The 23,164-nt window shown below is 37.4% G+C and overlaps 1 protein-coding gene across 1 annotated transcript in view; it reads right to left on the reverse strand.

Annotated features, from left to right (window-relative positions):
• Positions 1 to 2,323: 2,323 nt before the first annotated feature.
• LOC107587461 (disabled homolog 2-interacting protein-like) overlaps positions 2,324 to 23,164 on the reverse strand; it is a 141,859-nt gene continuing 121,018 nt past the window's right edge. Inside the window, exons 7-17 of the mRNA XM_016275251.1 lie at positions 22,720 to 22,873; positions 21,646 to 21,744; positions 18,965 to 19,519; positions 12,056 to 12,255; positions 11,487 to 11,723; positions 11,035 to 11,236; positions 8,687 to 8,865; positions 6,125 to 7,013; positions 4,599 to 4,696; positions 4,409 to 4,496; positions 2,324 to 2,870 (exon numbers count right to left, since the gene is read on the reverse strand). Coding sequence (XP_016130737.1) covers positions 2,703 to 2,870; positions 4,409 to 4,496; positions 4,599 to 4,696; positions 6,125 to 7,013; positions 8,687 to 8,865; positions 11,035 to 11,236; positions 11,487 to 11,723; positions 12,056 to 12,255; positions 18,965 to 19,519; positions 21,646 to 21,744; positions 22,720 to 22,873 — 2,869 coding nt within the window. The 3' untranslated portion in view covers positions 2,324 to 2,702. The remainder of the gene's footprint in view (positions 2,871 to 4,408; positions 4,497 to 4,598; positions 4,697 to 6,124; positions 7,014 to 8,686; positions 8,866 to 11,034; positions 11,237 to 11,486; positions 11,724 to 12,055; positions 12,256 to 18,964; positions 19,520 to 21,645; positions 21,745 to 22,719; positions 22,874 to 23,164) is intronic.

Genomic DNA, 23,164 nt, shown 5'->3' on the forward strand with positions numbered 1-23,164 from the left:
TAAAGGGATATTTATATACATATCTGGGATCAGTTGGGCATAATTAAAAATTCTGTAATATTCTTAACAGCACAATTTTTGTAGGCTAGGATTGACTTGTGTCATTTTTTTGTAATACTGCCCATAAGACGTTGGATTTTGGGATCAGAAATGGACCATCAGTAGGTTGACCATATCCAAGCACATTTCATTGATCTTGACCTCTCACATTACTCTTGTCAACTGTTTGAGTAATGAAGACAACAAAGCAGGCATATGAAATAACTAAATAAAACTTTAATTATTCTAGTTGCAAATGTACATAAATTGCACAGCCACAATTGTATAGTTCTTAACATGGACAAATTTCTCTGTACATTATTGTTCTTGTCATTGTCCTAAAACAAGGCAAGAGTCCAGCCAATACTTTACTTTAAACATACTTACAAAAAATCTTTTCTACAAGGATTATAAAACATACAACATATTTTAGGTACTCATTTATAGATTTGTATATCTTTATATCATTTATTTCACATACATGTAGCTACTATTTCACATTGACTGCTTGGAGAAGAAAGAAAAAACTAAACTAAACGATGCACAAATAGTTTTACTTGCAGTAAAAGTGAAATGAAAATGAAGCCAGATAAAGACACATCTGATGAAAAGAACCGAGACGACAGCAAAAGTCTTTTTCATTTCATGTCTCTAAACTACTATTTCATTTTTTTTGACTCACTAGTAGCTTCTCATGTGGATGAAAATAGACGTAATTGACTCCGCAAAACCTCTCAGACCTCATTACAAACAGAACATGAACAAACAGAGAAGCTGACATCCACGTCTGTAAGAGAAAACTTGTGAAAAATTATTATTGATTCCCTTTTGTGCAACCACACGAGCCCCAAGCCAAGTTTAAAAGTTGATCAAATGAATTTTAAATGACTCTAGATACTAATCTGCCTTATATAGACAGTGCTGAAGCATTTAGTACACGCAAAACTACTTTAACAGGGCATCAAAGGAGCATGTGATTGGCTGAGATATGTAACACAGTCCAATTGTTAATCTCATGACATTTACACTGCATGTGCACCTTTGTTTGTGTGGAAGGGTTTATAGCGTGTGGCTACAGTGGCACAAATGATAATGCTACAAATGAAACTGAATGACAAATTAAAGCTTCCCTGGCTTAATAATAATAATGAGCACCTTGAGTTTGCTACGTGTTTGTAGAGTGAAGTAAACCCAAGTGGACATGACAAAGGGAAAAAGTGCATAGTCTTCAAAGCCTTTGAGAAGCTGGGGCGAGAGATGTGCTTTGTGCTTGTTAAGATCACTGCGTCTCAATCTGATCCCACAATTCACTCGGCTGTTCCTGTGAAACTTGCTTTATATATAGCATTCACTTATTCACATAATACTCCATCACAGAGCCCATATACAGAGAGGTTTCCCCTTAGAAAGAACAAATCTATCTTACACGTCCAATGACAGGCAGTCTTATAATGTATCTGTATCTCTTTGCATCAAAATAAAGACATGTCATGTGTCTCAATTCCTCAAAGACCACGCTGCACCTCAGTGCCGAACATGATAAATGCAGAAGAGTCTTCACATACGCTATTAAATACAAAAATATACAAACTCTAAATGCTGAAATGTAAAGTGTGCAGCAATTTGGACCAACATATACAAAAATAAGCACACTTGTACAAGTGACTTAAGAAGGCTTAAAAAATGAGTCTGAAGAAAAACCCATGAAGAGAACAAGCAAAAAAAATAAAATAAATGCAAAACTCTCCCAAACAATATAGGAAGAAAACATGAGCTACACAAGGCAGTTTTCAAAACTTCCAACTAAAATCATGTCAATCCGGTCTAGTGTTTAAAACATTCACTCTGTGCTCATTCAAAAGCTTGGCATATCTAAAACGGACCCCAAACGACATTTAAAATGTGTATGTTACAGACTAGAACATTTCGGTCCGAAAAAACAACAACTAAAAACTAAAACAACAGAAAAAAACACAAAGAAAATAAACAGAAAACTTGTGGAAGGAGAATGAAAAATATACTTTTTAAAATCTACGCAGATTATAATCTATCACAGATGTTCATCTGAACTATAAAAATCAAATAAAAACAAGGACTGGGGGATATTTCAGATACAACATTTTAAGGCTTCTCATGATGGAGAGACAAAGTGCACTATGTAGGGAGAAACAGAAACAGGAAGAGAACGCTAATTTCTCCACAAAGAGTTGCTCATTCTGTAGTTTCATAATAAAGTAGAGACCATCATAAATGAATGTGACAAAATCTAGTTTCTTTTTTTTTTCTTCCAAAGGCTGTATGGAGAACACCTATTTTAAATTAAGTGAAATGACTTTTTTTTGCAGGCTAGAAGGTCCTAGTATCTGTATAATGTCACCATGTTAGCTGTATTATTGTTTTTTTATCTTTTACAGTTAGTTGTTGTGAAACACAAATGAATGTCTAGTGGCGTGTCCTAACATGAAGTACTTGAACAGTAGTCTCACCAGTGGATGTTTAAAGTGGATCTCGCTCCACATTTCCAAACAAACGCTCTGCGGACCATCAAAAGTCAGTGTTGAGTATCCTCACCTGCAGTATTTCTCTCAGTGTTCACTTATAGAATATCTGCACACTTGCTCACGTCCTCTCTCTTTCACTGCGTCTCTCTGTGGATCTGTCGTTCAGCAGTTGGAGCTGTTGCGAAACTCCCCGTTCTCTGTGATCTGCAGTTTGGTGGGGTTGGTGGGAGAGATGCCGTTGCGCGTCTGCATGCTGTAGCGCTCCTTCAGCTGTGACAGGGCGCTCATTAGCCTCGCGTTAGCCGCGTCCAGAGATGTTATCCGTTTCTCCTGCAGAGAGAGACAATTTCAGCATCTAAACAAACCATTAGACCTATGAAAATACCAACACCAGCAATTTCAGCTAAGAATTTTTATGAGTAATTGTTTGGATGTTAACAGGTCGAGAATGGGAGAAAATAAATACGCCCTGGCAAACAGTGAATCCAGCCCAGACAGAGACGGATCAAGTGATTTCTAGGGGAAATTTTGGTCATGTCATCAGCTTTTAGGTTCTCATATTAACAGACACATTCATGTTTCTGGTTGCACAAGGCTATTCAAAGAGAATGCATAATTATGCATATATCTGCTGAACATGAGTATGCATGAGATATTCAGTTTGGTTGATCTCCAGCTAAGCAATGGCAATAATTCTGATTAGCTGAGAAGCATTGACCCTATGTTGTTCAATAACAGCTGAATGTGGACCATTTCGTAGAATGAAAACGTGTATTGAGTCACTTTTTTGTTTGGACTACTTTTTTTGGCAAATGGGATTGATACTAAATTATTATTTAATTTATGATTTGTTTTACTTCGCAAAATTGCTGTACATCATCGATTAAACTGTGTTGGAGGGTAATCATAAATAACATCACGACTGTGAGGATCTGACTTGTGTCTGTGACCAAACCACAGCTGTGGTGTTATTTGTGGCGACACTCAATCTCAAGTGTTTAATTTCTTTCCTAAAGAGTACATGAAAGGAGAAGAAACAAGCCGTTTGGTTTTCTTGGATGTAAATATATAAATTAAATGTATATGAATTCTCCTTGAATTCACACCGGTGTGTAGTATTAGGAAGTGTGGTGTGTTGTTTAGATTTCAGAAAGTAGACATCAGCCAGGAATACTGATGTTAGGCTGGGTTGGTGTCATTTTAATCTGCAAAGTAAAGATTTCCACAGCTCTCACTGTAGGACAGTGAATATTAACATAATGATGATTAATGATGCATATATGCCAGCCACACTTACAATGTAATAAAAACATTTGTTTCTTTAGAAAATCTACAGCATAGTTTCCCTAGAGGTTCCAATCGAACAACAGGGGAGGTTGTGAGATTGAGACAGAAATTTAAATGCCAAAAATACATCGCTCAAATGTTTGGGGGTCAATAAAAAGGAATCATGTGACACTGAAGACTGGAGTAATGACTGCTGAAAATTCAGCTTTGCCATCAGCATAAACATACATCTTTTTTATATATCTTATGTACAGAGAGTGTAAAAGGAGACTGGAATGACAGGGAAAAGAGGAAGGATATGATATTAACAAGAAAATTACAGTGCTATTAATTATTCCTTGGTTCATCAATATGGTTCATTCAACAAATTAAGAAATTTTACTGAACTACTGAAATTTTGGTGTGATGACAACCTTCAGGCAAAGATTTGTGAAATTCGTTTGATGTGTTGAAATGTTAACATTTAAAATTAGTACATAAAAAGAACTTTTTTAGAAAAAAAGTAGATTACATTTTAGAAAGTAATTTGGAAATCAACGTTTAACTGACATACCTAAGACATCAACACTATATAGACATACCTGCGCATCAATGATCTTCTGTTTGGAGTCAATCACTGCCTGCATATCAGCATGATCCTTCTTCAGCTCTTCCTCCACAGACATCAACCTGCATCAACACAAAACAAACACACTCTCAGTCCAGCCTTCATACATCCTCCCATTCTGTCTTTGATCTAGAGCTCGAGGCCATAATGAGCTGCCCCATAACATCAGTCTAGGAGGAAAGCAGCTCTGAGTAAATTCTGCCTTGAAGAAGGCTAAAAGTCTTCTAAAAGCTCTCGGTCTTCTCAGATTGCCATTAATACACTATCAGCTGAAAGCAAAATGACACTGCATCAGAGGCTTGTGGTAGACCCTGAAAGGCAAAAGTGCCCTCTCTGTGTTTGTTAAATGTAAAATTCATGTTCTGGCGCAAGCCAAGTAATTTTACTTTTATCTGGCTCAAGAACTATATGAAAAGGTGAACTTGTGTCATTCAGTTCCACCAATTTCACCCATTCAGGCCAATTTGTGGACTGGTTGTGAACTAGATTCTAGATTTTTTCTTCCTCCCCTCACCAGCCTTCATTCTGGTTTAGCCTTTATTATAAATTTACTTAAGAAGTGAAAATATGCAAGGCATTAAAGATTTGTTTTCAGAGAAAACATCTTACATTAGGTTTGTTTTCAAATTGTTGTGCGTTTTAAGCATCATTTATGTTAGATTTATACTTGGAGTCAACAAAAAAATTAAAATGTACTATTTTCTAAATGCATGTTATTGATCTTATTATGAACAATTCATCCATGCATATTTAAATTTTCACCTCATACTTTTTAATTCAACCTCAAGCTTGCATTCCGATCTGCCTCCATCCAGTCAACAACCGATCGATAGAACCAAGTCCCTGCCCTACCTTTTTTTTTTCAATACTCGGTTTCATTCTGATGTACTTCACAATACAGAAGGAAAAGATCTGACGCTACTGCCGTTTCATTGCGTTTCATTTAAAACACAGACAATTTGCCAACGAGGTTAGAAAAACAATAGTTCAGCTAGATCTTTCAGCAAATGTATAATGGAACTGATTCTAAAATCAACTACAGTATTCACAGAAAGTCCACAGATGTGACTTTCACAGTCAGAGAAAGAGCCTGGAGGTGCTCTGCGATGTAATAAAAGTGTGCGCAACATGTGGTTTCCATAGAAACGCTTCCAGCAATAACTTCAAGCAATCAATCAAATCCCAAGAGAGAGAATAATGCATTGTGGATATGGGAAATGCCCTTCCTGTCCACTTCATTGTCAAATCGTTGAGTAAATGACTGCCAATAGCAACAGTCAATGTCAGGGGGTTGGTGATTGGTAGCAAGCGAAGCCCTCTAACTCAGACTTGCCGCAAGATATATTAAAATTACTAGGTTAAGATAAAGATACATGATAAATGATACAGATTTTCCTGAAACAGATTTGCATGAAGCAGAAATTGTGATCATCTTTTCTTCCCTGTTTTAATGTATACCCGCATTTATTTTTTCCATCAGGAATTCATAGGATTGTTTGCTATTTGGCACATGAAATCTCAAAAAAATAAAAATGTGCATAGATACATTTTTTACAATAAACACTGGCAATACTCCTTTGAAAAATAAGAATGGTCACTTTTTATTTCATGGTCACTTTAAACATTCCCAAACAAAGAAATGTGGAATCATTAGTGTAGTATCTATTTTTAACTCTAAACATATACGCACCTGTTTATGTGGTGCGCGATGCTTCATTTCCGGACTGTCCCCTTTAGAGGAGGAGCTCTGCTGTCGAAGCCGTGCGCCACTTCCAGGCCAGTCAGCTGATGATGACATCACAGTGTTATTAGGAGGCCGTGGGTAGGGGCTGGAGTTCAATAGGTTGGGTGGAGTTCGTCCTCTGGGTGCAGTCTGTGTGGGTGGTGGTGGCTGGTCAATCCGCCGCTGAGGACCAGCGCTGATCTGTCGTGGAACCGTAGGCTGGTTTCCATGATGCGCGTCAGTTAGCGATAGCTGTCGTCTCGAGAAATCTCCTGAACGCCTTGCAAACTCCTCCCCCACCAAAGCTCCCTGGGTAAGGAACGTGTGTTTGGTTCCTCCAAGACCCTCCTCGTTGTTGCTATGGGAACTGACGGAGCTGTGACACTCCGACCCAGAATCCCCACTCGCATTCCCTCTAGCTGACACGGGCAACCCTGCTGCCATCTGGTACACTGGATTCTGAAAGGATAGCGGGGCCAAGAGCTGTGTAGGCCTGCCTGGGGCCCCTTCTGTTCCTGGGGTAGTGGGAGTCTGTCCTGGCCTGTGAAGAGTGGGGCCTCCGGTAACGTTGCCTTGGGGAGTCCGTGCATTCCAGGGAACCATGGCACCCTCACCCAAACCTTCTGAAGTGATCCCCGCCGGGATGGCGACGGGTTCTAACGCCCTGGCCGCTTCCTGCAGGTCTACCATGGACAGGCTCTTGCCACCATTGGCCAGGCCCAGCTCGGGTTCATTGGTCTCGGAGTAGCTAGAGCTGCGGGCAGGGGAGCCCTGGAGGCCAGAAGAGCGTGTGACGAAGAAGAGGTCTTTGTTTTCAGGGGTGGGGGAAGGAAGGCGAGTGAAGTCCATCGGGCTACTAAAGCGAAGAGATGAGACAAGGACCAAGCAGAGTTTAAATAATTAAACATGCACAGTATAGGAGAACAGTACACACATTGCTCTGTTCCAAATCTTGCTGTTGCCTTGATGTCTACATAGGCAGCTCCCCTATTAAAGCAGCATCCTAGCTGAAATGGAACCTTCTAAGCTAACACCTCAACACTCTAAGCTCTGAAATACCATGCATACACAAATGTTGGGTAAAAAGAAGCTAATAGAAGAAAGACAACACATTAGCTCTGTTCAAATCTAGTGTGCTTCCTTGTTGTCTACACACAGACAGCATCCTAGCTGAAACAGCCTTCTAATGGACTGATTTGAAACACCCTATATAAGCAGCAATTTAGTGTGTCATCCATCACTCCTTTTGTGAAGAGCATGAGAGACTTGACTCACAATGCTGATGTTAGTATGTTGCTAATAAAAAAAAATCTCAGTGACATTCGTTTACAAAACAGCATTTAATTAATATAATTTTTGGTCATTTAAAAAAATTTTAAGACATGGAACTGGTTGAAGGACATTTATGAACCATAAACCACCAAACTGACTAGTTAGTTGATATGTGTTACCAAACACTGGTTAGAATGTTGCTAAGATAACACATTTATAATCTAACAAGCACGAAATAGCTAGCAGACCCAAATAATGAGTAAAATAGTATTTTTTTAAAACTGAGAGCTTATAGTCTGTGGATTTTATACTTTAATTACAGCAATGCATTCTAAGATTGCCGTATCTGCATGTGATGGTGTCCAAGATGGTATCTTAGAAGTCACCATGAGCATAATTTTGCTGCTGACCTTTTGGAACAGCATTGGGAATAAACCAGATGTCTTAAAATGCTGCCTACCTAGGCAGCTCAGGTTGTGGAACAGATCTATTATCTATAAACATATCAATCACAAGACCCTAATAATGTAGTAGTGTAGTGTTTAAGAAACAAAACCTTTCATATCCCACAAGTGTTCCTCAAACATGCATAAATGCCATGCTAGACAGTTCCAGACAGATATAAAGCATCAGAGAGAATGCAAAGTTATTATGCATCTTTTTCTGTCTTTACTTCCACCCAGACTGTTTATTGTCTGGATATGTGGGAAAAAAAAGCTAATTTATTTAATGATAATCTCCGTCCAGACACCAACCAACAAGGTTCACTCGATGCTTTCTCCTTGCAGCCTCCATCTCTTTTGATCCCCCAGTATATTTATCTTCCCTTTCCCTGAATGTGTGTGTGTGTGTGTGTGTGTGTGTGAACTACAATTACAGGCCTCTCATTCTCTCTGGTTCTCATAAATGTCAGTGGGGCATTAGCAGCTAGCTAGACAGATAAAGATGAGCCGCTCTCTTTAGAAGAGCAGTCTGCTGGATAAAGTAAGGGCGCACTCTTAAGAACAGGAATGAGGACAGTCTTTGTGGCTGAAAGTGACAGATAACGATGAGTACGTATGCAATATAGCTGTACTTCACTGCTTTGCGTCATTGCCTGAAGTAACACTGAGCGTGAAGCTGAATTGTCAGAATACCTATTCATCATGAAATATACACCATGTTTTTTTGCACAGCCATGTACAATTATGGACATATTTGATTCTGATTGGTTACAGTTTAAACAGTTTGATGCGGTGGATCTGATTCATGGCTTACCCTGGTAGGTCGCTGTCGATGGCCATCTTTTGTAATCCACTGGAGATGCTGCATCCAGGGGTTGGAGGGGAGGGAACACGATCAGGAGGAATGCTCATCTGTACATTCAATGGGTTTGTTAATGCTCCATGTACATCCCTCAGTATTCTAGGTAACGGGCCAAGCTTGGAGGTAGCACTCTGAGGACATAGATGAAAGATCCCATTGAAAATGAACACACAGCCCAAAGATCTCTTATATCTGTGCAGAACTCTCTTTTAGCCCCCCTGAGAATGGATGTAGAAGACAACAGAACATAAAACATCAAATGTATAGTATAACTTCACTGCACTATAAGCTGTTTTGGATAAAAAAAGCATCAGACAATGTTTTAAATGTAAATGGTGTATCCATCACTCAACAATACCTAATTACCCCCTAAAGCGCTACAGTACATTAGTGATAGACCGATATACACACAAGGCAGATGAATCCAACAATCTTTAGCCATAACTGACAGCTGTATCTGCAGACTGATTTATAAAAGCCTGAGCTGCAACCGTCCTGTTTTAAGTATTTTCAAGAGTGAATTTTGAGTAATAGTTGTGTAAAATGAAACTTACTTAATGACATGTATTTTTGTACACCTCACATATGCACTATTGTTCAAAACTTTGGAATCAGTAAGATTTAATGAAAACATGTATAAAATTGATCAAATAAGAAAGCAAAGGCCTACTATTTCTATTTCAAATAAATGCCACTCTTTTGAACTTTAAAAAAAAGTGACAGTGAAGATCTTAGAAATTCAGCTGTCCCATCACAGGAATAAATGACATTTAAAAAAATATTAAAATAGAAATTTATTTTAAATTGCAAAAATTATTCACAAAATTATTGTATTTTTGATCAAATAAAAGCAGCTTGGTGAGCACGAGAGGCTTCTTTAAAAACATTTAAAAATCTTACCAACTTTTTTGCAGTAGTGTATAATGCTCACCAAGATAATTATAATTTATCTAAACTACATTGTATTGTGTAAATTTATGTTTAATAACAACTTTATGGAGCTCTAATTCAAATTGGTGGAAACGAACTTGCTTCATGTATTCATGTGACGAAAACGAAAAAACATGGCAAGAGACACTCTTTCTGCACAGTTTTTTTTTTAGACTGATCTTTTCCAAAATCATTTAATAATGGAACAGACAAGACCTAGATCAATTCAAATTTGACTGATTTAAATATTTGATAATTGGCTGATTCTGTGATATTCTGGTTGGCTAAATCTGTCTGGCTTTATAAGAATTATGTTTTATAATTACAACATGTTCATGGATGTATGGCTACAAAATTAACAGTTCTTATGCACATGGATCCCAGAAGGCAACTGTGTCTGACCACTATCAGTCTGTGGCAGCCTTAGGGACTAATGGACTTCCCATGCAGAACTCAAACATTGAGAGGGCACGAGCTTTCAGAGAATGTCCACCTAACGTGATCTGAATAATTCAACAAAGTGCTGCTATTAGAATATTCAAGATTTACAAATTTAATTAGTAATGTTTGTATAGCTGTAGGCAGTGTCTGTGGTGTACCGGCATACAGGCACAGGCTGAAGATAAATGCAACTTTGTTTAAACGCATTTTGACTGGACGTTTTCTCTTAGTGTGGAAAATCTGGGCAAACACAAGCTAGGCTATATTTAGCATTTGAGGAGGAGGAGGGTTAGAAGATAATTTCCTCCAAAAATATGTATAAAATAAGATATAAAGAAACAAACACATGGTGAACACATCTTCTAAGGTCTGAACCTTAAAAGCAACAAAATTAAGGATTTTAAAGTCTGACTGTTACAGCCTGAAGGCAATTGCTCACATCAGTCCTCCTACTCAAAGAACGCTGAAAACTGGAGCACAACTTTAGAACCTTCTGAGGCCTCGAAGTGCTGAACTGCCTCGTCACAATGCTATCCTGACTAGACAATACCACTCAATAGCAAACACTACACTGAAGACATGGCGAAATCTGAATGTCTGACCATCAGCGAATAAATGATCACTGCAAAAGCTTACTTGAGAACAAAAATGCATGACATTTCTTAAATATGAATATGAATATTATACTTTATACAAGTGTATAAAATACTCAATTTGAAAAATATTATTTAATTGAACATTTAAAAAAAAATTTTTTTGTAAGAAATATGTCCGTCCCCCCCCCCCCCCATATTTCCAAAATACTGATTAGAAAAGGTTTTTTGCAGTTTGTGCAGGTCTCAAGTGAAACAGCACAATGCATTCCAGCTGAAACTCTTTACACTACAAAAACGATCAACTGGAGCCAACTACAGGGTGAAGAGGCTAACCTGGTCCATTTGGGACACCACCTCAGCTAGAAGGGAGTGCAAGGTGGAGAGCTCACGGCCCAGGTCAATATAGCCCTCGAAGCCTGCAGTATTTGAGATGGTCTCTGGGTTGGAGATCTCCAGCAGGAAGCGCTGCATGTTGGTCCACTCCTGCTCCAAGAACTGATTCATGAAGGACATGTACTCCTCCTTATTACCAAACCTGACAGAAAGCAGGAATAAGAATGACTCGTTGATGCGTTTAATAACTCAATTAACCATGCTAATGACTCTATAATCATATCTATTAACTTCATTTCATTCTTATGAATAGTATTTGTGCTCATAACAACATCACAAGCTATCAAACTAAGGCATTTCTAAGCTTATTCGTCAGCTCCATCATGAAACATGAAAGCACTCTCTCCTTACTCAGTCACACACACTCACACTGGAGTAAATGAAATGCTTACTTGGTGAAGTTTGCGAGGTTCTGCGTAACCTTGGCGATAAGAGTGAGTGTGCGTGCAGTGCGGTCGTCTGGGTACTCCTGCGTCAAGTTGAAGAGAGAAGGCGACATGATGGCCGGACACAGAAAACGCAAAAATAATGAGGCGCTGATAAGACGCTCGCTGATATCTGGTCGCCCTCGGTTACCACATTCCTGTCTCCACGACGCAAACACCTCCTTAAGTTCCCGTGGAAACACACTGTTGAGGAGTGGAGAGTTCAACATTTAATTTCAGTGGAAACCAAAAAAAAAAACCTGACAAAAGTGCAGTTAATTTTAATAAATACTGGTAAGAGGTTTCACACATTATTTATTATCCTTTTATACCATTCATTACTATTATTATCATTGCTTATCTACCCTGCTTCGTTTTATACCTCTACACTCATATATTGTCTCTCTAGTTTGATTTTAGGAGAAACACCTGAGATAAAGCTGATACCTAACTGAAACATAACTGAGAAAATAAGCAGCAAAAACACATCTGAGCAACAAAATGCATCACTGGCAACAACAGCACATAGTAGTTACCGGTAAGACTCAATGATCTTGCAGAAGGCTAGCTCACAGCACATCCTGAGGTTGCTCTGATGTTCAGCTAGATCGCTAGATGAACATTTGGATGGGTCCACCTCACAGTTCTCATCAGACTCATACAGAGCCTTTATGAACTCACCTACAGTGGAAGAAAGAGAAAATACATTAAAGACACTGGCGTTTTGAAATTCATCCTGTGCAAAGTCTAGTTCTTTCAACATAAATAGTATTTTTCAGGAAATCAATAAAGAATGGCGTCATCTATTGATTAATCTTGAGATGATTCCATATTTCACACAAGAATGCTTGCATTCCTGAATGTCAGCAAGGCAACCTGTCGTACGAACCAGCATCAACTTTCATTCAAACGAACCGTCTCACAATTATTAGCAAGAATGAAAATCAGCACCCCAGAGCTCGTCCCCATTCTAATCTCTTTCCAATATGAAGCAACTAGTGAAAGTTCTGAAGTTTTCTGATTCAGAACTAATGAAAGAACCTGTCCTGGGAATATACAATAAACTTTTTGTTGATCCCAAACAAACAGCACAGCCAGATCCCTCTCCACAGAGACTCAGAGCAGGTACTGGTCGATTTTCCCCCCTCTGTTCTGTTTGCGCATGAAAGCATCAGGGAAAAATCTAACTAGTGTAGCATAAACCATGTGGACGTCCAACTGATCCAGAATGGAAGTGGACTCCTGGTTCTTCATCTTCCTGTTAGAGACTAAAGAGACACTCAGTGGCCACATTATTACAAGACTTCAGACCAATAGAAAACAAACACTACAGTTCAGTAAGATTTTTTAAATGTTTTGAAGTAAGTCTCTTATGCTCACAAATGCTGCATTTATTTAATCAGTTATACAGTAAAAACAGGGATATTGGGAAATGTTATTACAATGTAAAATAACTTCAGCAATGGGAACACAGATAACTAAGTTAAGTATGATTGTTGGAAATGGTTGAAGTAGCGATTCCATTCCAGCAGTTGAATACAGCTGACATCACAGTACTGTCACACACTATTATCTCACTACATGCAGCGTGGCAGTTCTGTACGGTAAACCCCATATTGTTTGAAAAGGTCAGAGGAGAAGCCAGAATACTCATTCAAGGCCACAAATACAAAACTAATCAGTTTGGTGGGGTGCACCAGCAGAACAGCATGCTGGATGTCACTCTGAAAAGCAGATACAATGTTTCCTGCTCTGCCCAACATCAACATCTGCTGCAACACAAGAGTTCTTCAATGGTAAAAATAATGCACATCTTGAAAATAAACCAATTTACCATTATATGTAATATAACATGTATGTTTTGTGCACTCTGAGCTCATATAAATGGCTTTTTAGTATTTGTCAATGAGAGATTTAATGGCAGAAATGTAATACCACAAATCCCTTAAGGATATTGGATTATCATGTAACTGTGTACACATTTTTGTGCATTATTTTAACATATGTCTGTGTACATATGTGTGGTTGTGTGCTAGCTGTCTGTCCAGTTTTGCACGAATGTATTCTTTTATCATGTTCATAAAAAAGTCAACAAACTTTGCACAGCATTTCTCATCAAAGGGCCTTACACTGTAAAACTAATTCTGTAGTTTTTACAAAAACAATTTGGCAGCTGTGGTTGCCAGAATAATTTTGTAAAAAATACAGAAAAACAGTAAACACATTTACGGCCAAAAAACGTATAAAACTGTAATTTACAAACAAGAACATTTGAATGTAAACCAGTAAATTCAACAATGCACACTGCTATTAAAATCTGTTTTGTACCTTTAACATACTGACAACCACCATAATAATGCAGGTGGTAAAAGAGAAAGCCACAGGAAGAATCAAAGCTCATCACAAGTAGCTTCACCACAAGCAGAAGTATATACTAATATATAGAAGATATAGAAGAGTCATTCATGCAAACACAAAACTTATTTTTCCCTACACTATTGTGTTGTTTTGGTTAACATAGGCAGCTGGCTAAAAAAAAAAGAAGACATATAATGACCATTTAAAATCCATGTACCATGCCAAGAATAAATGTAAAATTGAATTATGGGTCTGTGTCTGCATGATTCAACAAGGACACTTCAGTTAAAACATTACAGTATAACAATTAAACCATTAAAATAAATAAATAATTAAAAGTTAACAGTGAAGCCTGTGACGTCTAAATGTCATTTATAAAGTAGACTTGACAGGGCCCTACTTTCAATATCTCTTTCTCTCTCAACCTAGGATTCATTGGGTTATGTGGTTGAAATGATGACAAGAACAGAGGTCTTCACTGGGATTAAAGACCAAGCCTGGCACATAAATGAGACCCTGCAACCTGACCAGACACCTGCTGTCAAATTTTAACACTAAACCTGAAGGCACTCATTCTCATTATTTTCTTCTTTATGGATCCATATGCTTGGACAGATTCATCCATTATCAACAACTCACACACTGAATAGTTATTTTTCCCTACACTACTGTGTTGTTTTGGTTAACATAGGCAATTGGCTAAAAAAAAAGAAGACATATAATGACCATTTAAAATCCATGTACCATGCCAAGAATAAATGTAAAATTGAATTATGGGTCTGTGTCTGCATGATTCAACAAGGACATTTCAGTTAGAACATTACAGTATAACAATTAAACCATTAAAATAAATAAATAATTAAAAGTTAACAATGAAGCCTGTGACATCTAAATGTCATTTATAAAGTAGACTTGACAGGGCCCTACTTTCAATATCTCTTTCTCTCTCAACCTAGGATTCATTGGGTTATGTGGTTGAAATGATGACAAGAACAGAGGTCTGCACTGGGATTAAAGACCAAGCCTGGCACATAAATGAGACCCTGCAACCTGACCAGACACCTGCTGTCAAATTTTAACACTAAACCTGAAGGCACTCATTCTCATTATTTTCTTCTTTATGGATCCATATGCTTGGACAGATTCATCCATTATCAACAACTCACACACTGAATATTTGATTGTGGTAACCCTTATTTTAAAGTAGTGGCTCTGCCATCATGCTTCGCATGGATTCCAACCTATGACTGTCCACATCTTCTAACAACTTTTACCTTATTTTACAATCGTAAGTGTATCTATGAAAATGTATTTAATTAACGTAAAGTAACATTAATAAAGATTTTTTTAAGGAAATGAACTAATTTTATACACAAATGCATGTACAGTAGTGCTGCTGACTTGTGCTCTTAAAAGAAAGATGCTCTTCATGAGAATATAAGCTTAAATCTATCACTATCCCTCATCGTTAGTGCTAGACGATGGAACAAATTAATAATTAGCTTTATTTAATTGCAAATGTGAAATGTCCAAAGTGGGCTTACAGAGTGCATGGGTACCATTTAATCCCATGTGTTCCACGTGAGCCATTTATATGTAGCAAGTTTTTCTCTCCTACATACTTGAAATGGCCACTAAACTCTGTCAGACACACAATAATTCAACATGACCTACTGAAAAACAAAAGGGAGCGATCATTAAATATCAAAGATGAATACCTTTCCTCCAATTTCATCATTACTTGTGTGTCATTCTCAGCACATTTCTCTTTTGATCTAAAGCCAAGCTGTAAGCTGAAACACTGTTATTTCGCTCCCTCTCCATCTCCAAAAAATAGAGGTCAGAGAAGGTCAGATGCTATTTAACAGACAGACGGCAGGAGGGTCAAGTGAGAGAGCGAATGGTTTTTTAAGGAAATGAACTAATTTTATACACAAATGCATGTACAGTAGTGCTGCTGACTTGTGCTCTTAAAAGAAAGATGCTCTTCATGAGAATATAAGGTTAAATCTATCACTATCCCTCATCGTTAGTGCTAGACGATGGAACAAATTAATAATTAGCTTTATTTAATTGCAAATGTGAAATGTCCAAAGTGGGCTTACAGAGTGCATGGGTACCATTTAATCCCATGTGTTCCACGTGAGCCATTTATATGTAGCCAGTTTTTCTCTCCTACATACTTGAAATGGCCACTAAACTCTGTCAGACACACAATAATTCAACATGACCTACTGAAAAACAAAAGGGAGCGATCATTAAATGTCAAAGATGAATACCTTTCCTCCAATTTCATCATTACTTGTGTGTCATTCTCAGCACATTTCTCTTTTGATCGAAAGCCAAGCTGTAAGCTGAAACACTGTTATTTCGCTCCCTCTCCATCTCCAAAAACATTATCAGGGTTCTCAAAAAGGTCTAATCATGAAAAATAAAGTTTTCCCATATCATTAGAAATAAAAGAGTTAAATGCATGTTAACATACCTCAACTTTCAGGACTCCCTGCAAAAATGAGCACATTTATTAATTTTCAAAATTGTTTGTTCTAAAATATCCTTGAACGTCTGACTTTACAAATACTGAAAATTAGGCTACAGCTACACCTATACATCAACAATGCAGGTGTCCAGAAACGTGGCCCAGCCAGCCATGGTCAGACAATAAAGAGAGAATAGGATATATACACACTATAATTCATAAACACTGGAAGAACTAATGGGAGTTGTACTGTTCCTGGTCCTGTCCCATACTGTTCCTGGCTCTGTGTAGTGTTGTTAATCTACAAACTTTTTAAAGGAATCGGTGTATATCCTAGTGGACTTTGTCTATTTCAACGAACCCTCAAATTCCATGTGGAAAATGTAAGGCACAAATTCATGACATCACTTTTGCCTATAACAACCTAAACTGACGTATTTTCATTCCTTTAATTAATACAAATAATTTGGCTCTAAATGATACAAGTGTTTATTCTCAAGTGATTTTGTAGTCTGGAAGCAAAGGGACTAATAAAGGATACTCCTTGTGCCTCTGAATTCTCAAGCAATTCACCAACAGATTTGATGTTTCTAAGATGACTGCTGATGTACTGCTGAAATGATGCCAAAAAAAACCTCTGACCTCTGCTGAAGCTGAATACCCTATATACGTAACAATTAACTCAAGATTTGCACTGACACCCCAAATGAACAAATGAATAGAAGACCTTCCCCTTAAAAAAAAAAAAAAAAACTGTTTCACACTTAATTTCACTGATTCTCCATGACTAGAGGTAATGGCACCAGAATAACTACTTGATGGGCAAGATGTTGGATTAAAAATACTGGACTTTAAGGCAGCAAAAATTCAGTTTCTTGAGAGTTGGCCACTGAAATTAGCCTTATGCCCGGACACTGATTTAAAACATAGTGGGAGATTCGCTGTCTGAAAATCTCGTTTCATGCTTAGTTTAGACTCCACACACAGGTTACGATAATGAGAATATTCAGCTCAACAACATATCTAAAAAATAACCTTTCGTCTGTCCTGTTCTTCCTCAAACAGTGAACGGTGACATTATTGCAGTCTAAACACGCTCTTCACTAAATGCCATTCATATACTAGAGGCTTATCCACCTCCATCTAAGGTCATTTTGCCTTTGTGTTTATATCATCCTGTGAGTCACTGCAAACATACCATCTACAACAACCCTGGATCTGCCAATCAGGGCCAGACAGACTTAAAAGCCAATACAGATAAGAGCAGCCATATTAATACCTCCCTTATGGTATATTTTGCTCTTTGGATCCTGCGGTAGGCTGTGAGAACCGGGGAGATTATCCCTTCCGAACTACCTCTCAGCATGTGAAATCCGACAAACATAAATACAAAGAATCACAGATGTAGCCAATAAAAACTACACACAATCTCTTAAATGTAGCATCCCTTTGTTTAACCCAAACAGCAAGGAATAACAACGGGATACAGCAGAGATAACAAACTGGAATTGGATTGCTTTTGATTCTCCGTAACCTCTGAAGTTCAATAAGAGCAGCAATAAAAAACAAAATGCACAAGGAAAACACACAACGGTCAGAAATAAAGGCAAAAATTCATTTTCCAATAGTTGCAAAAAGTAAACAAACATTTAAATGAATTATTTATGTGACTGTATATTCATAAATTATAAACATATAATATTTTATATTTTATAAATTCATGTTTCGATTAATTATCTGTTTGAATAACAATCTAAATAATTTATAAATGAAAGTTTATGTATGTATAATGTTTTATATCTATAATTTATATGCTAAGTTTAAATTATTTATTTGAATAATTAATGTGAATTCATAATGTACAAAATTATATATATATATATATATATATATATATATATATATTTAACAAAAATTGTTTTGTTCATTGGCTTCACTGAATCACAAAATAATGTCAAGCTGTATAAAGAATAACATAAGCTATGTTATTTATGTAGCTAAAACACTATAAAACACTGAGTCACTTTTCCAGATGAATATATGCACATTTGGTGTAGCAAAAGCCAGTACTCAAATATTAAAGTCTCCATCTATTAGAATAATGGATTGTATGTGTGCAGTAGATAAATATGTCTTTCAGCTTGTGATGATGAAGCATACTGGTTAAACATCTGGAAATTAAACCACAACATTATGCATATGAACCTTGTTATGGTCAACTGATGCCATTGTGTCTTTTAGCAATGCATTTAACACCTGTATTGTCACTGTCTCTGAATTCTCTGAATAAAGGTATCTGCTAAAGCAGGGGTTTTCAAAATGGACCTCCTTCCTAAAATATATATTTTAATGTATAAAGATCCAGTTTATACTGTGAAAAAAATTACAAAAACTTGTGTCTTTAGAGGCAGAATGAAAGTATTTTTTTTACTTTTTTATTTTATATTATTATTATTACTGTTATATTCGTTAATATTATTATATTCTTCCATATTCTCTAATATTATTATTTAATATTTCCTTTTATGTAGACCACCTAGCACCTTCCTGGAGCACAGTTTGAAAACCCTTTTGCTAAATGACAAAATCTGTTAGACTTTCACAATACCTTGGCTTTCCCGGTGCTCTGTAAGATGTGCACCAGAGCGCAGGCCATCTCCTCTTTGTTCTTGACGCTGATGACTGGCTCCAACACAGAGCAGAGCAGCATGTAGTTGTTGGTGGTGTACTCGGCAAACTCTTTGTAGAGCTCCATGGGCAAGATGTTCATGCTCTGGTACCGGGTCTTGATGCGGACCATGGGACCCGCCGTTTTCCCTTTACCTGGATTGGGTTGGCTAACTGGGTACCATTTCTCAACCAGCTGCCTGCTCGTGACATTCACCACTGGAATGCTCACTAACCCCACGTAGTTGTTCTTGTCCTTTTTCTTCTTCTTGTCTGAGTCCCTATAGACATGGACGGTGATGTTCTGGACTGTAGGGAGGTTATTGAACTCAAAGTGTTCACCCCAGAAGATGTTATCCGTCTTCAGCTTGCAGGTGGTGCGGGCATAGAGGCTGTCGTCCAGGCAGAGCTCACAGAAGTACTTTTTCTTGGCCGGAAGGTCCTTAGCTTCGATGATCCACAGCTGAAGCGTATTCTCCACCCGCCGACTGTTGTCCTAGAGACGAAAGGGCATTGTGAGGTCAGTGGACATGTCATGGCTGTAGTGGATTATTACCACATCAGTGTGGCATCTAACAGGGTCAGTGATTAAATACCCTCTGCTTCAGATCACCCACCCTTGGCTGGAAATTAAAAGGCCCTTTATTTTGGATCACTTCATGTCCTTCCCATAAAGATAGCACAACGGTGCTGTAAATACTGTGTGACGTCATTCAGCACTTAATGTCATTCACTGGCCTTTTTTTTAATAGAATAGTCTTTCCAGTGTAAAGTCATGTGGTTTAATATATGAGGGACGGCCATAAAGTTGACCTGCATCATGCTGTAGTTAAGGTTAAGCTTTTGTTGAACTATAATAAAGGTTAATTTATAGATATCCCTCCTTCTTCTTATAACTTAGGAGGCAATGAAGGATGAGATCAGAATAAAACTAAATGTCACAGTTATTTCTGAGGCCACAGACCGTCGTGAATCACTGAGCTGAACAGACTAAAGTCCTCGCTCACCGGCGGTATACAGCAATTCTTGTCCCCCACACGCAAGCCAGTGCACAGTGCCCCGCCCACAATTAGTGATGCCATGCAGAAGCATCTGTATCTGGGGTGAAATGTTAACACTGATGGAAACACTGATAAATAGTGATCATATCTGGGCAATTTAGCCCTCTCCTAAACACCTCATTTATCATTTTCTGTGTGGATATATTTTTTGTTCCTCTTTCTAGGTTTCTGTCATTTAGAAAGTATAAATTTGGCAGGCTTTAAGAGGTCTACAGCTGGTTAGTGGTGCAGATTTAAAGCCGGTGATGTAGGCCACTAAGAAGTGTTGTATGAAATAGGCTGTATCAGGGCTGCATGACTGCGACTGCAAATGCGATAAAAAAAAAAACACACCTTCAGGTTTGCTGTGTATTAATGTATGTATTAATAATCATAATAATAAATGTATTATTAATAGAAGTAGTAGTGAATTAAAATGTGTTCTGTATGTACAAATATACAGTATTAAACTATAGTCATATTCCACTGAAATAAAAACATTGAATATTTAAGAAAAACAACAACAATAATTTTACAGTACAACTGTAAATTTACAATACTAATATTTCTGGCTTAAAGCGTCGCTTTTGTTTAACAACAGTCAGTTTAGAAGTGTTTCTCATTACAGTTTTGGGGAAATGGCTAGCACTTGTTGTGTTGATCTGAAACGCTGAAAACATTGGATCACAAGTTCACTCTGAAACACGTAGCACATACATTAATCTGGGATTTTATAATCACACTAAGCCATATCAGTATTATTATCGGTTTTATTTTCATTAATCATGCAACCCTAGCCTGTATAAAGATTCTTTCAAATGAGTGAACTATGCCTTTAAGGCTTGACTGATGAATTGCTCTATAACAGCAGTTGACTGTACTAGGAACTACTGTAGGCATTGTGTAGGGCTCTAGTGCTCATGGATATTCCCACAGAAATAGACATCCACTAAGGCAATTGATTTCGCATCTTGGAATTGAGGTGCTCCATTGTGCGCCCTCATCACAGATAATGAACTAATTAGGCAGACAGAAATGGGCCTCTGCTGCAGAAGCTAATGCCTGAGCTATGATCATCTCCATACTACTACAGCATCAACATCTGTCTGAAAGCATCATCTGTTCACGGCAAAGCTCTGTAAAGCCTGGCTCTGGTGTTCACCTCAGAAACCCACAGAGAAATTAAAATGTAAGACTGAGCGACGAGGAGACATTAAACACATCCCCAGGCAAGCTGTGAAGGCGGCAAATATAACTTGAAGGGTGTGCTTGATTTATTTTTTTTTTTAATTAATCATTAATTTGCTTAATCACTGTCGGATGAGATCTTTTTTCTTGGCGCACTCAAAGCGGCCATATGTTTTGCTGTTTCTCTCCTGTATCTCATGTGCTTATATCAAAGAGAGAGGGAAAAAAAACTGCCCTGAATTTCATCATTCTTACAGAAAAAGAAACATTATTTATTGTCTCTTCTTTCTTTGCATTGAGTTGCATTTCTCCAGTAATAAATCAGAGCATCTGCATCAGGTATGATTTTAGCCTAAGCAGGTATAAAAGCACTTCTGCAGGAAGGTAAGTTTACCTTATTAGGGTGGATGGCCCGTCGCAGGTTCTCCATCCATTTGTCTCTCTCTGCGGCCGAACGACAAGAAAAGCACTTACTACCTGTGGAGGTGCTCACCTGGAAAAAAGGTTGATAATTGTCAGCTTACTGCGAGAATCTCATGGCTACCAGCTTGCTTATGACAAAAGCAAACCTGTGCCATGTTTTAATGTCATTGGAAAATTTGTTACTAACAAGAAAAAAAATGCAAAACTGAATCACATTTACAGACAGAGATTTTTTTAGGTACAAATACAGCATTTAAAAAAATGTGTTCAGAAAAATGGATATAGACAATCACATATGCTATATACAGTGGGGCAAATAAGTATTTGATACACTGCCGATTTTTCAAGTTTTCCCACTTACAAAGAATGGAGAGATCTGTAATTTTCATCGTAGGTACACCTCAACTGTGAGAGACCGAATCAAAAAAAAAAATCCAGAAAATAAATAAAAGAAGCTATATAAAAAGAGCTTGTGAATCGAATCAAAATTTAATTAAATTGAATAGATTCTACTTGATACAGATTTCCTGGTTTGATTAAATTCAATTTACAGGATAGTGATTTGATTCTGAATTTGATTAAATTCAGGTTTAATCTACAGGCTCTTAATTTGATTTGATTCTGATTTTAATTAAATTCCAGTTGATTTGTATATATTTTAGGTATAACACCCATTTTGTTTACAATTCTTCTTTTTTATTTTGTGGAAAAATCATTCTCCACTAAAATTCAAATGATCAAATTATAAAAAATTATAAAATATTATAAAAATTGACCCTGGGATTTTACAAAAATCGATATTGGGGCGGTTCAATTAAGATCTTAATTAAATGGAAATCACTTAAGAAAATGTTTTAAATTGAAATCAATATAATCAGACAAATTGTTGTTTGCCAGAAACTTGCCTGGTTAGAACCACTGTCTTATGAATGACGATATACTGTAATATTGAATTCAAATGAACATGTACTGAGGGTTGAGAGAGATCAGATCAGTGAATTTATTGATGTATATAATGTAAAGCGAGTGAAAGAGGTGTCTATACCTCAAAGCAGTAATCTTGTCCGAGGATGGAGCTGTGCACTGGTTTAATAAGGACCTCCTCCTCCATGCTGAGGTCCAGAGCTTCTACTGCACTGCTGGGACTGAGCAAAGACTCGTGAGAGCGCGACTCCTTCAGCCTGGGATTCAGATGAGACCTGAAACAGGAACACACACCAACCAGTGACACAAGTGTCTCTCTTGTACACACACTCTTACGTTTTTCAATACACACATAATCATTTATCTTGTTAACAAGACAAGATGATCGAATGGGAATATTTATGGCAACCACAAAGCAAGTGTTATCACTGCCTAAATTGCAGGGGTAATGTGAGGACTAGTGCTGTCAAATGATTAATCGCAATTAATCGCATATATAATTTATATTATATATAAATATTTTATATATAAACAAAACATTTAACTTAATTATATACATGTATGTG

Source organism: Sinocyclocheilus grahami, unplaced genomic scaffold (genome assembly GCF_001515645.1).
Source record: "Sinocyclocheilus grahami isolate Dianchi unplaced genomic scaffold, SAMN03320097.WGS_v1.1 scaffold92.1, whole genome shotgun sequence".
Lineage (NCBI taxonomy): Eukaryota > Metazoa > Chordata > Actinopteri > Cypriniformes > Cyprinidae > Sinocyclocheilus > Sinocyclocheilus grahami.